The sequence below is a fragment of the Rhinoderma darwinii genome, chromosome 1, assembly GCF_050947455.1.
Source record: "Rhinoderma darwinii isolate aRhiDar2 chromosome 1, aRhiDar2.hap1, whole genome shotgun sequence".
NCBI classification, from domain to species: domain Eukaryota; kingdom Metazoa; phylum Chordata; class Amphibia; order Anura; family Rhinodermatidae; genus Rhinoderma; species Rhinoderma darwinii.
The window spans coordinates 83,199,032-83,217,831 of NC_134687.1; the positions used below are offsets into that span (position 1 = coordinate 83,199,032).

The following is an 18,800-nucleotide window of genomic DNA, read 5'->3' on the forward strand; positions in this document are numbered from 1 at the left end:
ACACACACACACACACACACATATATATATATATATATATATATATATATATATATATATATATATATATATATATATATATATATATATATATAGTGAAGGAAATAAGTATTTGATCCCTTGCTGATTTTGTAAGTTTGCCCACTGTCAAAGACATGAACAGTCTAGAATTTTTACGCTAGGTCAATTTTACCAGTGAGAGATAGATTATATAAAAAAAAAAAAAATGAAAATCACATAGTCAAAATTATATATATTTATTTGCATTGTGCACAGAGAAATAAGTATTTGATCCCTTTGGCAAACAAGACTTAATACTTGGTGGCAAAACCCTTGTTGGCAAGCACAGCAGTCAGACGTTTTTAGTAGCTGATGATGAGGTTTGCACACATGTTAGATGGAATTTTGGCCCACTCCTCTTTGCAGATCATCTGTAAATCATTAAGATTTCGAAGCTGTCGCTTGGCAACTCGGATCTTCAGCTCCCTCCATAAGTTTTCGATGGAATTAAGGTCTGGAGACTGGCTAGGCCACTCCATGACCTTAATGTGCTTCTTTTTGAGCCACTCCTTTGTTGCCTTGGCTGTATGTTTCAGGTCATTGTCGTGCTGGAAGACCCAGCCACGAGCCATTTTTAATGTCCTGGTGGAGGGAAGGAGGTTGTCACTCAGGATTTGACGGTACATGGCTCCATCCATTCTCCCATTGATGCGGTGAAGTAATCCTGTGCCCTTAGCAGAGAAACACCGCCAAAACATAATGTTTCCATCTCCATGCTTGACAGTGGGGACGGTGTTCTTTGGGTCATAGGCAGCATTTCTCTTCCTCCAAACACGGCGAGTTGAGTTAATGCCAAAGAGCTCAATTTTAGTCTCATCTGACCACAGCACCTTCTCCCAATCACTCTCAGAATCATCCAGATGTTCATTTGCAAACTTCAGACGGGCCTGTACATGTGCCTTCTTGAGCAGGGGGACCTTGCGGACACTGCAGGATTTTAATCCATTACGGCGTAATGTGTTACCAATGGTTTTCTTGGTGACTGTGGTCCCAGCTGCCTTGAGATCATTAACAAGTTCCCCCCGTGTAGTTTTCGGCTGAGCTCTCACCTTCCTCAGGATCAAGGATACCCCACGAGGTGAGATTTTGCATGGAGCCCCAGATCGATGTCGATTGACAGTCATTTTGTATGTCTTCCATTTTCTTACTATTGCACCAACAGTTGTCTCCTTCTCACCCAGCGTCTTACTTATGATTTTGTAGCCCATTCCAGCCTTGTGCAGGTCTATGATCTTGTCCCTGACATCCTTAGAAAGCTCTTTGGTCTTGCCCATGTTGTAGAGGTTAGAGTCAGACTGATTAATTGAGTCTGTGGACAGGAGTCTTTTATACAGGTGACCATTTAAGACAGCTGTCTTTAATGCAGGCACCAAGTTGATTTGGAGCGTGTAACTGGTCTGGAGGAGGCTGAACTCTTAATGCTTGGTAGGGGATCAAATACTTATTTCTCTGTGCACAATGCAAATAAATATATATAATTTTCACTATGTGATTTTCATTTTTTTTTTTATATATATAATCTATCTCTCACTGGTAAAATTAACCTAGCCTAAAAATTCTAGACTGTTCATGTCTTCGACAGTGGGCAAACTTACAAAATCAGCAAGGGATCAAATACTTATTTCCTTCACTGTATATACACACATTGCCGTTCAAAAGTTTGGGGTCACCCAGACAATTTTGTGTTTTCCATGAAAACTCACACTTATATTTATCAAATGAGTTGCAAAATGACTAGAAAATATAGTCAAGACATTGACAAGGTTAGTAATAATGATTTTTATTTGAAATAATAATTTTCTCCTTCAAACTTTGCTTTGGTCAAAGAATGCTCCATTTGCAGCAATTACAGCATTGCAGACCTTTGGCATTCTAGCTGTTAATTTGCTTAGGTAATCGGGAGAAATTTCACCCCATGCTTCCAGAAGCCCCTCCCACAAGTTGGATTGGCTTGATGGGCACTTCTTGCGTACCATACGGTCAAGCTGCTCCCACAAGAGCTCTATGGGGTTGAGATCTGATGACTGCGCTGGCCACTCCATTACAGATAGAATACCAGCTGCCTGCTTCTTCCCTAAATAGTTCTTGCATAATTTGGAGGTGTGCTTTGGGTCATTGTCCTGTTGTAGGATGAAATTGGCTCCAATCAAGCGCTGTCCACAGGGTATGGCATGGGGTTGCAAAATGAAGTGATAGCCTTCCTTATTCAAAATCCCTTTTACCTTGTACAAATCTCCCACTTTACAAGCACCAAAGCAACCCCAGACCATCACATTACCTCCACCATGCTTGACAGATGGCGTCAGGCACTCTTCCAGCATCTTTTCAGTTGTTCTGCGTCTCACAAATGTTCTTCTGTGTGATCCAAACACCTCAAACTTCGATTCGTCTGTCCATAACACTTTTTTCCAATCTTCCTCTGTCCAATGTCTGTGTGCTTTTGCCCATATTAATATTTTCCTTTTATTAGCCAGTCTTAGATATGGCTTTTTCTTTGCCACTCTGCCCTGAAGGCCAGCATCCCGGAGTCGCCTCTTCACTGTAGACGTTGACACTGGCGTTTTGCGGGTACTATTTAATGAAGCTGCCAGTTGAGGACCTGTGAGGCGTCTATTTCTCAAACTAGAGACTCTAATGTACTTGTCTTGTTGCTCAGTTGTGCAGCGGGGCCTCCCGCTTCTCTTTCTACTTTGGTTAGAGCCTGTTTGTGCTGTCCTCTGAAGGGAGTAGTACACACCGTTGTAGGAAATCTTCAGTTTCTTGGCAATTTCTCGCATGGAATAGCCTTCATTTCTAAGAACAAGAATAGACTGTCGCGTTTCACATGAAAGCTCTCTTTTTCTAGCCATTTTGTGAGTTTAATCGAACCCACAAATGTAATGCTCCAGATTCTCAACTAGCTCAAAGGAAGGTCAGTTTTATAGCTCCTCTAAACAGCAAAACTGTTTACAGCGGTGCTAACATAATTGCACAAGGGTTTTCAAGTGTTTTCTAATCATCCATTAGCCTTGTAACACAGTTAGCAAATACAATGTACCATTAGAATACTGGAGTGATGGTTGCTGGAAATGGGCCTCTATACACCTATGTAGATATTGCATTAAAAACCAGATGTTTGTAGCTAGAATAGTCATTTAGCACATTAACAATGTGTAGAGTGTATTTCTGATTAATTTAATGTTATCTTCATTGAAAAAAACTGCTTTTCTTTCAAAAATAAGGAAATTTCTGAGTGAGCCTAAACTTTTGAACGGTAGTGTATATATATATATATATATATATATATATATATATATATATATATATATATATATATATAAAATTTAGTTAAAAGATTTACATATCCTTTAAGCTGCCAGAATACAGTGACAGGAAGTGTTTTCTCAGGAACACTGGCACAGTAGCTCTTCTAGCAGAAGGCCTGTAACGTGTGGGTTTTTGAAAATAATTATTTTATTTTGAAAATAACATTTGCCCTTACAGTTTAAATATGAGTGGGGGGCACTATGATCCTATAAGTCCACTTTAAGGGTATGTGCACACAGAGTTTTTTGCAGGCAAAAAATTCTGCCTCAAAATTCCGTTTGGAATTTTGGGGCAGATTTTGATCTGCCTGCACGTTGTTTGCCGCATTTTTCGCCCACGGCCATTGAGTGCCGATGGGAAAAAACGCAGCGAAATACGCTTCCTCTGCCTCCCATTGATGTCAGTGGGAGGTCAGAGACGTAAACGCCCGAAGATAGGGTATGTCGCTTGATTTCTCTTCTTTTTTAAATCAATGGGAAGCATTTTCGGCTGCTTTTTGGCGCGTTTTCAGACACGGTTTCCATGTCAAAAAACGTGTCAAAAAACTCTGTGTGAACAGGGCCTAAAGATAACTGTTGATTGAAAGATTCCCCCTTCATTTCTGAGTCTGATATTTTTTGCTATTGGGATACTTGTTGGAATATTTCCTAAGGACAGGGGCAAATTTATCAATGTATTTATATTAGTGTTCTAGGATAAAGTCATTGAAAAGTCTGGCATTCAGCCTTTGTGACACTTAAAGAGAATCTATCATCAGAAAATAACTGGTTGTTTATATCAAGTCGTGATGTCACTACCATCAGAGGCAACATTACAATGAAAGGTAACACTTCTACTATAAAGCTGGAGGCAGATAACATAGGTTCTACCATTAACAATAAGTGATGGGACAGCTCAGCAGCACCTCCCTCCTCCCCCTTCCTGCACATTGCCCCGTACATGTGATGTAGAGCATGCTCTCCCATAGAAGTCAATGAATAGTTTACTGTTTGAATAGTTGTCTGTCAATATCTATATAATCATTACGCAGGTTATATTATAAAGGTTCATTTATATTCCCATATCACAGGTTACGTCCCATAAGGTAAACATCTGAAATATTTTAGCAGAATAAGTTAGCTACTTTGCCAGGTGATATCAGACTGTATAAATAAAGGATCTTTGTGGACTATGTTATACAGGTGTGGTTGCAATTACAGATTGTGCTTGAGCAAACGTTACTCTTCTTTCAGGGTAGAAACAGCAGTCTAGTCATTCCAAGAACTAAATTACCAAGAAGAATTTGGCTCTTGTGACAGCCTGCACCCCTCCAAGGCTTATAGGTGGATCCTGACAACCATATTGAATAGCATTAAACTACATCATTACCATTTACATAAATCATTGCATAACTATAAGGATTGAATAGATTGAAAACTGTGGGATCGTTATGCTCAGAAAAGAGGGGATCAGTTATTAAGGGAAACCTGTCATCAGTTTTGACGACCGAAAACTGCTATAACCGTGAGGGTATGTGCACACGATGAGAGGCTTTTACGTCTGAAAAGACAGACTGTTTTCAGGAGAAAACAGCTGCGTCCTTTCAGACGTAAAAGCTCCTCCTCGCATTATGCGAGGCATCTTTGACGCTCGTAAATCTTGAGCTGCTCTTCATTGACTTCAATGAAGAACGGCTCAAATTACGTTGCAAAGAAGTGTCCTGCACTTCTTTGCCGAGGCAGTCATTTTACGCATCGTCGTTTGACAGCTGTCAAACGGCGACGCGTAAATGACAAGTCGTCGGCACAGTACGTCGGCAAACCCATTCAAATGAATGGGCAGATGTTTGCCGACGTATTGTAGACCTATTTTCAGACGTAAAACGAGGCATAATATGCCTCGTTTACGTCTGAAAATAGGTCGTGTGAACCCAGCCTTATATGGGGCTAGAGAGACTTTTCAGCACAAATCTATGTATAGTAGAAGTTATTTACCTTAGTAAAAGTAATTTTAACAACTTCTGCGCTGTTTGGAATTTACCTTTCAAACACCCGTTGGGCATATCTTCAGAAAGGAGGGTTTTGCAATCTCGGCGGCAACAAATCCCATCTAGGCTTGATTGACATTTATTTGCTGTAAACTGTGGATAGAACAGGAGGCAAAAGAGATGACAATAATGCCTAGATAGAGTGGTTGTCACCGAGATCGCAGGACACTTGCCCGCTAAAAAAAGACAGTTTGAGATTAATTTGCATATGCCGCCCCTATATTGAGAACAGGGGTCGCCTGACCCCCATTTTGCCTGGTTCATCGGTCACAAGCGCATGACTTTCTCCATTCTGTTGTATGGAAGTTACGGAAAAAGCTGAGCAGCACTCGCTCGACTGTTTCTGTAACTTCCATTGAAACAGAATGGAGAGAACTGCACGCATGCGTAACTCTCACTCCACTAGTCCTCGACCTGCAATCTGCGGCCAGCAGCCTCCACACTGGGTGGCACAGGGGGTCGGTGATAGGGTAATGAAAACTGATCACAGGTTCCCTTTAAGCAATACCTCACATGATCAAAGAGCAGGGATGGACATATAATATGTGCAACCTGTGCAGATGAACAGGAGCCCAGCTAGCAAGGCGGCCCACTGCTACTGTAATGGTTTCCATTAATGGCTCACAATTACTTGTGGATAGGTAGATTAGTGAGGGAAATTCTTGAGAGCCGTGAAGAAGGTGCTCTATGGCTAACACCCCCTTTTATCAAATTAGCCGTTAGAAAGATAGGGGCCCATACACTATTGTGCACAGGGGCCTCTGTTGTATGTGTACGCCGCTGCCTAAGAGGAATATTCCTACTATTACATTTTGATCTTTGTTCATTCTTTTGAGGTCTCTATGTATTTTCCAACAAGTTAAACAAATCCACAAAATTATTTATATAAGCTCGTTCATAGAGACTGGATATGCATGGCGACACTTGTTGGGAAGGTATTATCTCTCTGTAGCAGCCTGAATCCTTGTGATATAGAATGACCTGCCATTGGTTTAGATTGTGCAATGAAGTTGCTGCACACTTTATATTTATCCAACAGTGTCTGCCACATTGCATAGTGTCAATCCCAAGAAACAGTTTTTTTGGTTTCCGGTAAATAAGTAGTAGGGGAAAAGGATTCAACTTACTGGTCTTCTAACTCCCTGCTGCTATGTGTGTGCTAAAAAAAAATGGTAGATCAATGCACACAATACAGTCAAATTCTTATATTGTATGTAATACAGACAACACAGCAGTGGTCAGCACAGAATGTGTATTTTATTACTTCAGATGCACAAATGTATTTCTTTTATTATACGTTATGATAGCATTGTTGATAAATGTAATATTCTACGGCAATGATGCTAACGATTGATAATTAATCATTGTTAATGAGATGCTACAGAATGTGATATAATAAAATGTCCCACTCGTAGGGGATATATCACCAGAAAATAAGCTATTGTTTAACTCTAGTTTTTATGTTAAAGAGATTCTCCATTTTGGACAATCCCTGCTTGTTAGAAGGCGTCCCTTGACAATAAACTTATCAATCCGTTTCCCCCTCTTTGGACCCCCAGCAAACAGATGTAATCTGTGGGGAAATCTGGCCACAAGTGTTCAAGTTCCCTGCAGCTCCACCAAAGTGGAAATTAAAGAGGCTCTGTCACCAGATTTTGCAACCCCTATCTGCTATTGCAGCAGATCAGCGCTGCAATGTAGATTACAGTAACGTTTTTATTTTTAAAAAACGAGCATTTTTGGCCAAGTTATGACCATTTTCGTATTTATGCAAATGAGGCTTGCAAAAGTACAACTGGGCGTGTTTACAGTAAAAGTACAACTGGGCGTGTATTATGTGCGTACATCGGGGCGTTTTTACTTCTTTTACTAGCTGGGCGTTCTGATGAGAAGTATCATCCACTTCTCTTCAGAACGCCCAGCTTCTGGCAGTGCAGATCTGTGACGTCACTCACAGGTCCTGCATCGTGTCGGCCACATCGGCACCAGAGGCTACAGTTGATTCTGCAGCAGCATCAGCATTTGTAGGTAAGTAGCTACATCGACTTACCTGCAAACGCCGATGCTGCTGCAGAATCATCTGTAGCCTCTGGTGCCGATGTGTCCTCGCTCGTCTGACACGATGCAGGACCTGTGAGTGACGACACAGCGTGATCTCTGGAGAACACGGCTGTGTCTGCACTGCCAGAAGCTGGGCGTTGTGAAGAGAAGTGGATGATACTTCTATACACAACGCCCAGCTAGTAAAAGTAGTAAACACGCCCCGATGTACGCACACAATACACGCCCACTTGGACTTTTACTTTTAAACACGCCCACTTGGACTTTTGCAAGCCTCATTTGCATAAATACGAAAATGGTCATAACTTGGCCAAAAATGCTCGTTTTTTAAAAATAAAAACGTTACTGTAATCTACATTGCAGCGCCGATCTGCTGCAATAGCAGATAGGGGCTGCAAAATCTGGTGACAGAGCCTCTTTAAGCATTAATAGTGTCTGTTCACATCAATAGATTGTCTATGTAATGTAGGACAGGGCAGGGGCTCCAGAGTGAGAGACGCACTTTGAAATCATTCTCCATTCCCTAATAGGGTATATGAAACTCAGGGGTGTAACTAGGAAAGACTGGGCCCCATAGAAAACTTTTGACTGGGCCACCCTCCCCTCCCCTGTGTGCCACACACAGCCCCCTCTTGTAGATAGTGCCATACAGCCCCCCCCCTGTAGATAGTGCCATACAGCCCCCCCTGTAGATAGTGCCATACAGCCCCCCCTGTAGATTCTGCCATACAGCCCCCCTTGTAGACAGTGCTATGCAGCCCCCCTGTAGATAGTGTCACACCCCACCTTGTAGATAGTGCCACAAAGCGCACCCTGTAGATAGTGCCCCCTCCCCCTTGTAGACAGTGCTATGCAGCCCACCTTGTAGATAGGACCTCTCCCTTGTAGATTGTTCCCCCACCTCCCCCTTGTAGACAGTGACATAGCCCCCCAACTCCCCCTTATATACAGTGCCCCAACCCCCCCTTGTAGATAGTGAAATACAGCCCCCACCTCTCCCCTGTAGATAGTGCCATATGGCCCTCCACTGTCCTTGTAGACTGTGCCCCCACCTCTCCCTCTTAAATAGTGCCATACAACCCCCACCTCTCCCTTGTAGATAGTGCCATACAGCCCCCCACTTCCCCCTTTTAGACAGTGCCCCCAAACAAATAAAACAAAAAAATTGTACTCACCGTTCCCGTGACGAACGGAGCTGCTCCACAATGCCGACAGGATCCTTGTGTAGGGCGGCGTGATCCAGTGACGTCATCACACTGGCCTGCACAGGGATCCTGTCCCTGCCCCTGATAGGCCGCTGGCCGAATGTGGCCTGTAGCCTAGTAAATGGCAGAGCAGGGCAATACCTCCTTGCTCTGCCATAGTGTTCAACAGTATCTGCATCCTAAGGATCAGCCTCACAATAGGCTGACACTTCCTGTTCTGTAGAGATGACGTCTCTCATTATCATCACAGGCAGGATTACAATGAAAGGTAATGCCTCTTTCAAGTTAACATAGGATCCACCATTAACAATAGATGATGGACACAGCTCACCTCCTCCCCCTCCCTGCACAATGTCCTCTGCACAGGTCACAGAGCATGCCTAGAAAACTCTGCCATAGAAGTCAAAGAACATCTGCAGTCTACAGCTTTCTGTGCCATGTGGCTGCTATAAAGCATATCTCTAAATGCTGTGAACAGCAGCTCAGGCAAGATGGCTGCTCCCATAATCATGTACAGAAAATGGAATTTTAATTAGTAAGAAAAAACATATAGGAAATATATTCCCTTTAAGTAGAGTTATGCCAAAAAGTGACTGTCCAGTCAATTGTTATAAAGTCAAGCAATAGAATATGTATCTAAATTGGGCATACATTCTACAGTATAACATCCTGCCCCAATAATCTGAAACGGATAGAAATAATATTATTTTACATATTGTGTCACCCTATTTGATGTATACTTGAACCACATGTACTGTGTACCTTATATTCCACTAATTGTTTGCTATCATTTAACTAATAATATTTCTCTGTAAAAATAATGATTCATTTTAGCACTTTCAGCAGGAAAGCATTTCTCAACAAGTCGGTCTATGAGTAATCTATAAGGTATGGCTGGTATTTCTGTAAAATGCCTGGGAGTTATATCTGGAATGATTCAACAGTTTTACATTAGGCATATGATGTAACTGTAATTGTAAATTTTCTTCTAGAATTCATTGCTGCCCCTTTTAGTGCTGGTTCACACCACCCTTACTAATCTGTGAATGGCTAAGCACCTGTTTGACTCACAGTCCATTCCCAACCTCTGTTGGAGTGTAGGGCAACATGGACTTTTCTTTAGACCTTTTTGTTAAACAGATTTTCTGGGACTTGGAGGGGTTGTCTCACGACAGAGATTCATGATATATCTACAGGATATGCCATAAATGTCTGATAGATGTGGGTCCTTCCGCTGGGACCTGGATCTATCTTGCGAACAGGGGTGCCCAACCCCGTAACTGCTTGATGAGGCGGCTGCTGTGGAGAGGTGGTTGAGTTTTAGGAAACAGCTGAGCTCATTGAGCTCCACTGTTTCCGTAACTCTCATAGAAGTGAATGGGGGTTAAGGAAATAGCGTAGTAAACTGTTTCTGTAACTTGGGGAGTTACGGAAACAGCGTAGCTCGATGTTCAACGCTGTTTCCCTAACTCTCTTTAACTTCTATGGGAGTTAGCTCAACGAGCTCATCTGTTTCCTAAAACTTGACCACTTCTCCACTGATTCCCCGTCTGAACGCGGCCAGCGGCCGCTTTGCCAAGCAGTGATGAGGTCGGGCACCCATGTTCCCGTAATAGTTGCAGGTCGCTGAGGTAGGACCCACATCTATCAGACATATATGGCATATCCTGTGGATATACAATAAAGTGAATGGGAAAAGGCTGTAATACTGTGAACCGCCGGTACAAGTATGTAGACGATTCGCAGTGAGCAAGTAAAGCGCCGCAGCCCATTCAAAACAGCTGATCGGCGGGGGTGCCGGGAGTCGATCCCCGACTGATCACATATTGATGGTTTATCCTGACGATATGCCATCAAATTTTAGGGACTAGAAACCCCCTTTAACTACAGTTAAAAAAAAGCGCACACAGTGATTCTATGGTTTAAAATTACCAAGCAGAAATATTAGGGGTCATGATGTTGAAGCTTGAGTATGAGACATCACATGGAGAAATTGTATTATGAGACTAAAAACTGTCCTTTGTTCCCTCTAGCATAAAGCAACTTGACAGATATGGGCAGCTGATCCTGATAAACTCCTCTGCAGCAGACACTGGGGAGTTTAGTTGCTGGGCCCAGCTCTGTGACAGCCGCGGCTGCAAAAAGGACGAATCCAAGACTGGCTCTACGTATATTTTTTTCACAGGTAACAAAAGCCTCAGGTCAGTTTAACTAAAAAGAGTTTGATCATTGTCAGTACTGAAAATAAATAGAATAATTTCAAATTTAACGTTTTCTGCATTTGGAAAGGCTCATTGACACAAATCAGGTAAGTTTTGATACATCTTTCATTATGCATGTCAAAGCTGTTATTGTAGAATCATATACTCTGTAGTTGCTGAGAATAGCCAACGATAGTTATTTATACGGATGTAGCCATCTTTAACTTGACTCTAATAACTTGCTTGATACACCACAACAAAAGCCATTGAAAAGTCATTGAAAAAGTCAAGATAAGCGATCTAGCCACTGTTTATTTAATGCGTTAAAAGTCAAGGTAAAGACAGCTACATCTGTATATGTGTATAAGTACTATATGTATATTCGTAAGGCTCTATGTCACATATGTATGGCCATATGGCTATACATCACACATGTATGGCCTGCCTTAGATACCCTTCCATCTAATTTTTTTAATTTTTTTTACCAAAATCTTGACCAGATTTTGGCAGAAAGAACAAAGCAGTCATTTCTCTAAGAAAATATATTCATACTTTCCATTCATATGTATGACTAATAGGATACAGCAGAGAAATACTGTACAACTTCAGCTATAGTTAATCAGGGCCTCCATTTGAAAAAATCTGGGTCCCATGCAGTCAAAAGATTAGGGCCCCTGGACAACTTTCATCTCCCATCCTCCACCTGGTAATCCATTATGTACATTTGGTGTTTCAATGGGGCAGTCACTTGATCAATATTATGCTATAAAGATCATTTAATCCCCCTTCTCATGCACAGTGGCAAAATCTAAAGGCCTGTGTGGGAGGAATAGAGGAGGAAATAATATAATATTGTAGTACCAGATCCACATCATACATACCTGTGAAATAATGGCCCACATGTCTTCATGTTATGCCCTACTAGCTGGAGCACGTTCATTTAGTATAAGTTTAAATATGCGAGTCGCATGCAATGACAGGTGGGGCATTGGTGGGCATCTCAAAGGTGAGTTCGGGTCCTTTGTTTTTTAATTCATTAGCCTGGGTCCCCTGACTAGAGTACCTCCTGTAGTGCCCTGATGGCAGTCCTGCAGTCATGTAAATAAGAGTTTTCTAAGTAACCATATTTATCGGTAGTATATCACCTTGTGTGGTCTCACTAATTTTATAGCACATTGATAAAATCTCTGTGGGAATGACCTGTAGTGACAATACGTGCTCTTGTCATGATAGAGATTCATCTGCTAAACATTTCTATCGTCAGAAAAGACTATCATTATGTGTGAGTCATTTTAGGCCATCCTCAATGATCTCAAATTGTCAAACTCTGATAGAATGCATATTGTTCCATTATAAGTTTTATCAAAAAATCAAGTGGTAAAAACACTTATGTCCAATTGTATATAATCATAATATAGTATGTGATACCCAGCTTTACTTACTATACAATAAATATGAAGAGGGAAGAGGCTTGTGAATGACACTTCAATTATTGCTTTCTGATAAAATACTATTTACAAGCCCTGGTGTTCCTTAAAGATAAGGTGGACAATACTGCCCTAAAGACAATGCTGCCCTATTGACTTGACGGAAGTCATGTTTTGCGATAAGCTAGATCATAAACTGTCGGTGACTGCACAACAATCATTAGTAAAATTAGATTAGATGCTGCCACGTGCAATTACTAATTACTAGTAAATTCACTTTGCTGCTAGGAAGTCATTCTCCTAAATCAACTTCTATCTATACTGTACATTAATGCTAAAAAAACACATCACACTGTAAGAGGGTTAAAAAAAACAAAAAAAAAAAACTGAGTTATTATGCTTCGAATGAACAGAAACACCTCTCTAGAGTTTACCAAGGCACACTCTGCTCCGTGCCACTGATTTCTACTGGTGCACACTTATTACAGTGCACTGGCAAACTGACCACAACATTCTCTAGCAGTGCTTATGGTATGGAGTCCCACTCTTGGACTTATGCCATCCTAAACCCTCCGAAAAGGTGCTGATTTCGCCAAAAGGTTGTCCTTGCATGCCCAATAGGAAAATTGTTTGGCTACGCTAAGCACCTGATTTCCTCTGTTTTCAGGTATTCCTCCACTATAGCAGCTCTATATGGGAAAGCTTTGTCATCCATAAACAGGAAGTCTGATCCGTGAACAGTGTTGGAGGTTAACATCTCTGTATGCCTCGGTTGTTAGGGTTCACCTTTTGAACACATGGAGGGCCGTACGTAAATCCAACATGACATGATGCTGCCTACTCACTCACACAACACCTTGACATCACCACTTCTATAATGCTACTGTTCAAGGATGGCAGGTCCTTTCTTGAGCCCTCCTTTGATGGATTTGAGGGTGTCCCCTTTGGGAGTGGTTCCTAAGAAAAAACCTGGGAAGTACAGGATGATCCTTTTCATCTTTCCTTCCCTAGAGGGTCATCGGTCAATGATGACATAGATAAGGAACGGTGTTCGGTGTCGTATGCCTCTTTTGATCGGACTGTTGATCTGGTTCGGGAGGCCGGCCAGGGGGCCTTGTTGGCTAAAGCCGACATTGAGTCCGCCTCCTCCCGATTCACCCAGATAGTCATCATCTTCTGGGATGTTTCTTTGACGGGGCTTATTTTGTGGATCTCTGCCTTCCAATGGGCGGCTCTCTGTCGTGCTCCTACTTTGAGGCTCTCAGTAGTTTTGTGAAATGAGTGGTTTGGAAATCGTTGGGATTTGAAAACATCATTTACTACCTGGATGATTTTTTTGTGCGTGGGCTCGGCTGGGTCTAGAATTAGTCATCACGTATGGTCACGGGGGTCGAAAAACTGATCAACTCCAAAAAGGGGAGGCGGTGGTTTTGTCATCCATTTCTGACACCTTGGTGTGCCCTGTGTCCACTTTTGGGCACTTCATGCGGTTCCGGGGGTCTCGTTCCCAGGGACCGTTGTTCATTAACGAGGATGGTTCCCCCCTTTCTCGTTACCAATTTTTATCTGTGCTCAGGAAGGGTATTGGTTACTTGGGTGGTGAGGCTAGGGAATTTGTCACACATTAGTTTAGGGTATGAGCTGTGACCGAAGCCTCCCGGCTGAGTTTTGAGCTTGTGGGGTGAAACGCGAAGATGGAAGTCCGGAGCCTATAAGCGTTACGTTCGACCCAGCAGGGTGTGAGCCTCTGGGGTTTGATGATGGGTGTTGTGAGATTGGGGGGCGTGCTTGCTGGTGGTGGTGACTTTGCTTTTGTTTACAGGCTCGTCTCCGATTGTGGCTCAAATCATGGGTCACTCATATCTACTGGGCTCATCGGAGGGCCGTAGTGAGAACGAACAGGGCATGGCTTGGTTTTCCAATGGACAGACTGGATTTGAGATGATTCGGATAGAGGGGCCTTCGTTGGGACAACGCGGTGAATAAAGTTGTGCGCATGGCAGGAATGGTCGGTCATCTGAAGATTTTGGTGTTGCACGTCGGAGGCAACGATCTGGGACAATGGGATCATGAAGAGAGACGTGGTTCGTCTGCTGGGCCTTCTACCTGGAGTTCGTTTGGTGTGGTCTGAGATGGTACGACGGCTGGTGTGGCGGTATGCCAGGGATCCTACGGCCTTGTGTCGGTCCCATGGCAAGGTCAACAAGGAGATGGCGTCTTTTGTACGGCACCTTGGGGGTGTGGTGGTGCATCACCGTCTGTGGGAAGGCAGGGCAACCGGTTTGTTCCATTCGGATGGGGTCCAGCTGACGGAAATTGGAATTGGACATCTTTAATGTAGGTGTAAAGGATCTGCCAGACACAGCTTCTGTGTCGACGCCCGTGGGTAATCAGTCTGCACCTGCTCCTATGTCTGCTCCTATGTAGTGCAATGTAATGGAACTGTCAGTTGTTCACTGACAGCAAGCCGATCAGGCATCGCCTCTGGGTGGGGCCTAATCAGCTTCTGTAATGGCAGGCAAGAGGCCATTGTCAGGGCTCCTGTTGCCATAGTAGCAGTCGCCAGCCTTGCCGTCGCATGGCAGGCTGCCGATTTGATACAAACCACTTTGATGCAGCGATAGCATTGGATCGCTGCATCGAAGGGGTTAATGGCAGGAATCGGAGCTAGCTCTGGTTCCTGCCGATAGATCGGGGTGTCCGCTGTAACATACAGCGGACACCCACTGCTGATGACGCCGGCTCAGCTTCTGAGCCGGAAGCTGAGCTGGCACCATATTGCCGATGGTACCGGAAGCCTTTTAGGCCCCACCGCCGAGCGGGGCATAGGAGGCTTCCGTTGCTGACAGACCGGGAGGTAAGTATTAGGCCTCCGATCACCTTTGCAGCCACTGGTAATCCAGCGATCACGTTGCTAGGGTGCCGGTAGCTAAAAACTCCTCACATGCTGCCATCTTTATTGAACGCAGCATCTGAGGGGTTAATCGGCTGGATGGGATGCTAGCTCCGGTCCTGGCCGATATCTCAGGGTGCCAGCTGTAACATACAGCTGTCACCCGGCGGTGATGGTGCGGTCTCAGCTCCTGAGCTAGCGTCATCTCCTTCACGTACAGTAACGTGAAAAGGCATTAAGACACCAGTTTCCATCACGTTACTGTACGTGATTGGGCAAGTAGGGGTTAATACTATGCTAGTCTGCCAATTATGACAGGACCAACTCCTCCAGGCGGTGGTGGTGGACCAAATCTCGAAAATGGTTCATTTAGTTCAATTGACCGGCCTAACTTCTGCTTCTCTACTGGCGAACCTCTTCATGCAACACATCTTCTGCCTGCATGGCTTACCTCTGCATATCGTGTCTGATCGGGGGTTCAGTTCACCTCAAAGTTCTGGAGAGCCCTCTGTAAACTCCTTGATGTGAAGTTGGACTTTTCCTCATCCGAACACTGCCAGTCCAATAGTCAAGTGGAGAGGATCAATCAGATCATGGAGAACTACCTACGACACTTCTTCTCCAGGCAGCATGATGACTGAGTGCAGCTTCTTCCTTGGACCGTGCTCTCTTATAACAACCACACAAGCGAGTCCACTGCTGCCACAAACGTTCTTCATAGTTTACCGCCAAAACCTAATTCCTCTCCCAGTGTCAATTACGTCCCAGGTGCCCACAGCGGACTCTGCATTCAGGGACTTCCTGAAAATCGGTGTGCAGGGAGAGGAAAATCTGCCTCAAAGTTCCAAACGGAATTTTGAGGCAGATATTCCTCCCCCAAAATACTCTGTGTGAACATAGCCTAAGGCGGTGACAAGGAGAAGAAAGCCTCCTCAGTTTCTTCTAGGTACCAAGGTCTGGCTGTCCTCTAGGGATAGCCGGCTGAAGGTGCCGTCACACAAGTTTTCTCCCAGGTTCCTCGTACCCTTCGAGATCCTGCAACAGATCAACCCTGTCTCCTACAAGCTTCGGCTGCCTCCTACCCTCAAGATCCCCAACTCCTTTCATGTTTCCCTCCTGAAGCCTGTGGTCCTGAACCGCTACTCCAAGTCTCCTGGTTCTGCAGTTACCTACGGCGGTTCATCTGATACATTTGAAGTTAAGGAGATCCTGGACACCAAAAAAGTAGGAGGAGGAACCTTCTATCTAGTGGATTGGAAGGGATTTGGTCCAGAGGAGAGGTCCTGGGAGCAAGTGGAGAATATCAATGCTCCTATCCTCATTAAGAAGTTCCTCTCTAGTTCTGGTCCCAAGAAGAGGGGGCATAAGAGAGGGATACTGTAACGTCCGGGGCCACAGACCGCAGACTCCTCTCATCCTGCCGATGCCTTTCTTCCCGGAGACGCCAATGCGGCCATCCTGGGCTGCAGTGACCACCAGGGTGCGTGTGCGAGCTCAGTCCCGGCCTTAAAGGGCCAACGCGCACACATGTTTAGAATTGTCTAATCACCCTGGACTATAAGAAGGGCCCTGCCCCTTTACTCATTGCCTGAGCGTTATTGTTTTTTCCCTTGTCAGTCTATCAAATGGTCCAGTGGCGTAACTACCGCGGTAGCAGCAGTAGCGGCTGCTACGGGGCCCGGGGCTTGAGGGGGCCCGTGCCACCAGCCGACACGCCCACCCAAATGCCCGGTGGCGCCGCTAGTAGCCGTTATGGCTGCTACAGCGGTAGCGCCGCTACTGTGGGGCCTGCGACGCCGAGCCTTACACAGGCCCTCTCATGCCTGTAGGTGTCGCTAGCACCGGAGGGGGCCCCAGTGCTAGCGGCAGCCAAATACATGTATTAGCACTGAATGGCCGGGCATGTTCCGTGCCTGACCATCCAGTGCCTTACAATGACACTGATTGGCTAGCGGCGCGATGACATCATCGCGCCGCTTCCATGCTTGGAAGGTGCTGATTGGCGGGGCAAGTCATTCTGCCCCGCCAATCAGCGTCATTGGAGGATGCTCGTTCAGCTCCTGCAGACATGCTCAGAAGAGAGCATGTCTGCATCGACAGTGAACAGTGTGGGAACGGGATCATGTGAGTATGTCAATTTTTTTTTTTTTTCCCTCATAAAAATGTGAATGGCATTATCTATAGTGGGGGGGTCTATCTACAGGGGGGGTCGTCTTTATGTGGGCTATTATATATAGGGGGTCTATATGTGGGGCAGTAGCTACAGGGGGGTCTATATGTGGGGCAGTAGCTACAGGGGGGTCTATATGTGGGGGTGTGGGCCATTATATACAGGGGGCTCTATATGTGGGCCATTATATACAGGGGGCTCTATATGTGGGCCATTATATACAGGGGGGTCTATATGTGGGCCATTATATACAGGGGGGTCTATATGTGGGGGTGTGGGCCATTATATACAGGGGGCTCTATATGTGGGCCATTATATACAGGGGGCTCTATATGTGGGCCATTATATACAGGGGGGTCTATATGTGGGCCACTATATACAGGGGGGGTCTATATGTGGGGCACTATATACAGGGGTGGGCTATATGTAGAGCACTATCTATAGGGGAGCTATTTTTTTTAGGGTACTTTCTATAGGGGTGGGCTATGTGTGGGACACTATATACAGGGGTGGGTTACCTGTGGGGCACTAGCAACAGGGTGGCTATATGTAGTGCACAGTCTAAAGGGGTGGGCTATATGTGGGACACTATATACAGGGGGAGCTATATGTGAGACACTATCTACAGAGGTGGGCTATACGTGGAGCACTAACTATAGGGGAAGCTATATGTAGGGCAGCACGGTGACTCAGTGGTTAGCACTATTGCCTTGCAGCTCTGGAGTCCATATGTGGGCACTATCTACAGGGGCTTCTATGTAGGTCACTATCTACAGGGGGCACGGTGTGTGTGTGTGTGTGTGTGTGTGTGTGTGTGTGTGTGTGTGTGTGTGTGACAGTTATATTTAGATGTGTTGAGAATTTTAACTTTGTTTATAGGTGCAGAAATGAGAAGCTGAAGACATCTAAACGGAAAACTGCAGAAATGGGTCATGGCCGGGAGAAATCCATCATAGATGTCTGAACCGGAGGGAGAAGAAAAGAACTAGAATCTGAGACGTCACCAGTGAGTCACTTAATGTAAATGTTTATTCTGCCTCTAATCAGTATTGTAGTCACTGTATGATCTGCAGCGAGATGATGGTGATAGGATTTTTTTTGTGAAACTGCATCTCCCAGCATATCCTTACCATTGTTCCGGCCATGCTGGGAGCTGTAGTTTTACGCCGTACAAACCTATACGTAAACCGTAGTGACTTCTACAGGGCCTGCAGCATGAGGGGGCCCGTGGCACCCGCCGGCACGGCCCCCTCCCATGGCCGCAGGCTCCGCTAGCAGCCGCTATGGCTGCTACAGCGCGACGCCACTGAAGGGGTTGTTCCTACAAAAGACATGCATCCCCTATCCACAGGATAGGGGATACATGTGGGATCGCTGGGACGCCCAGCGATGAGGAGAACAGGGGACCGAAAGTCCCCCCTAAGTTCTCCATGACAAACCTCGGACTTCCG

The 18,800-nt window shown here is 44.7% G+C and overlaps 1 protein-coding gene across 1 annotated transcript in view; it reads left to right on the forward strand.

The window, feature by feature from the left end:
- The window catches only part of PDGFRL (platelet derived growth factor receptor like), a 181,903-nt gene that overhangs the window by 118,136 nt on the left and 44,967 nt on the right, over nucleotides 1-18,800 (forward strand). Inside the window, exon 3 of the mRNA XM_075849624.1 lies at nucleotides 10,692-10,843. Coding sequence (XP_075705739.1) covers nucleotides 10,692-10,843 — 152 coding nt within the window. The remainder of the gene's footprint in view (nucleotides 1-10,691; nucleotides 10,844-18,800) is intronic.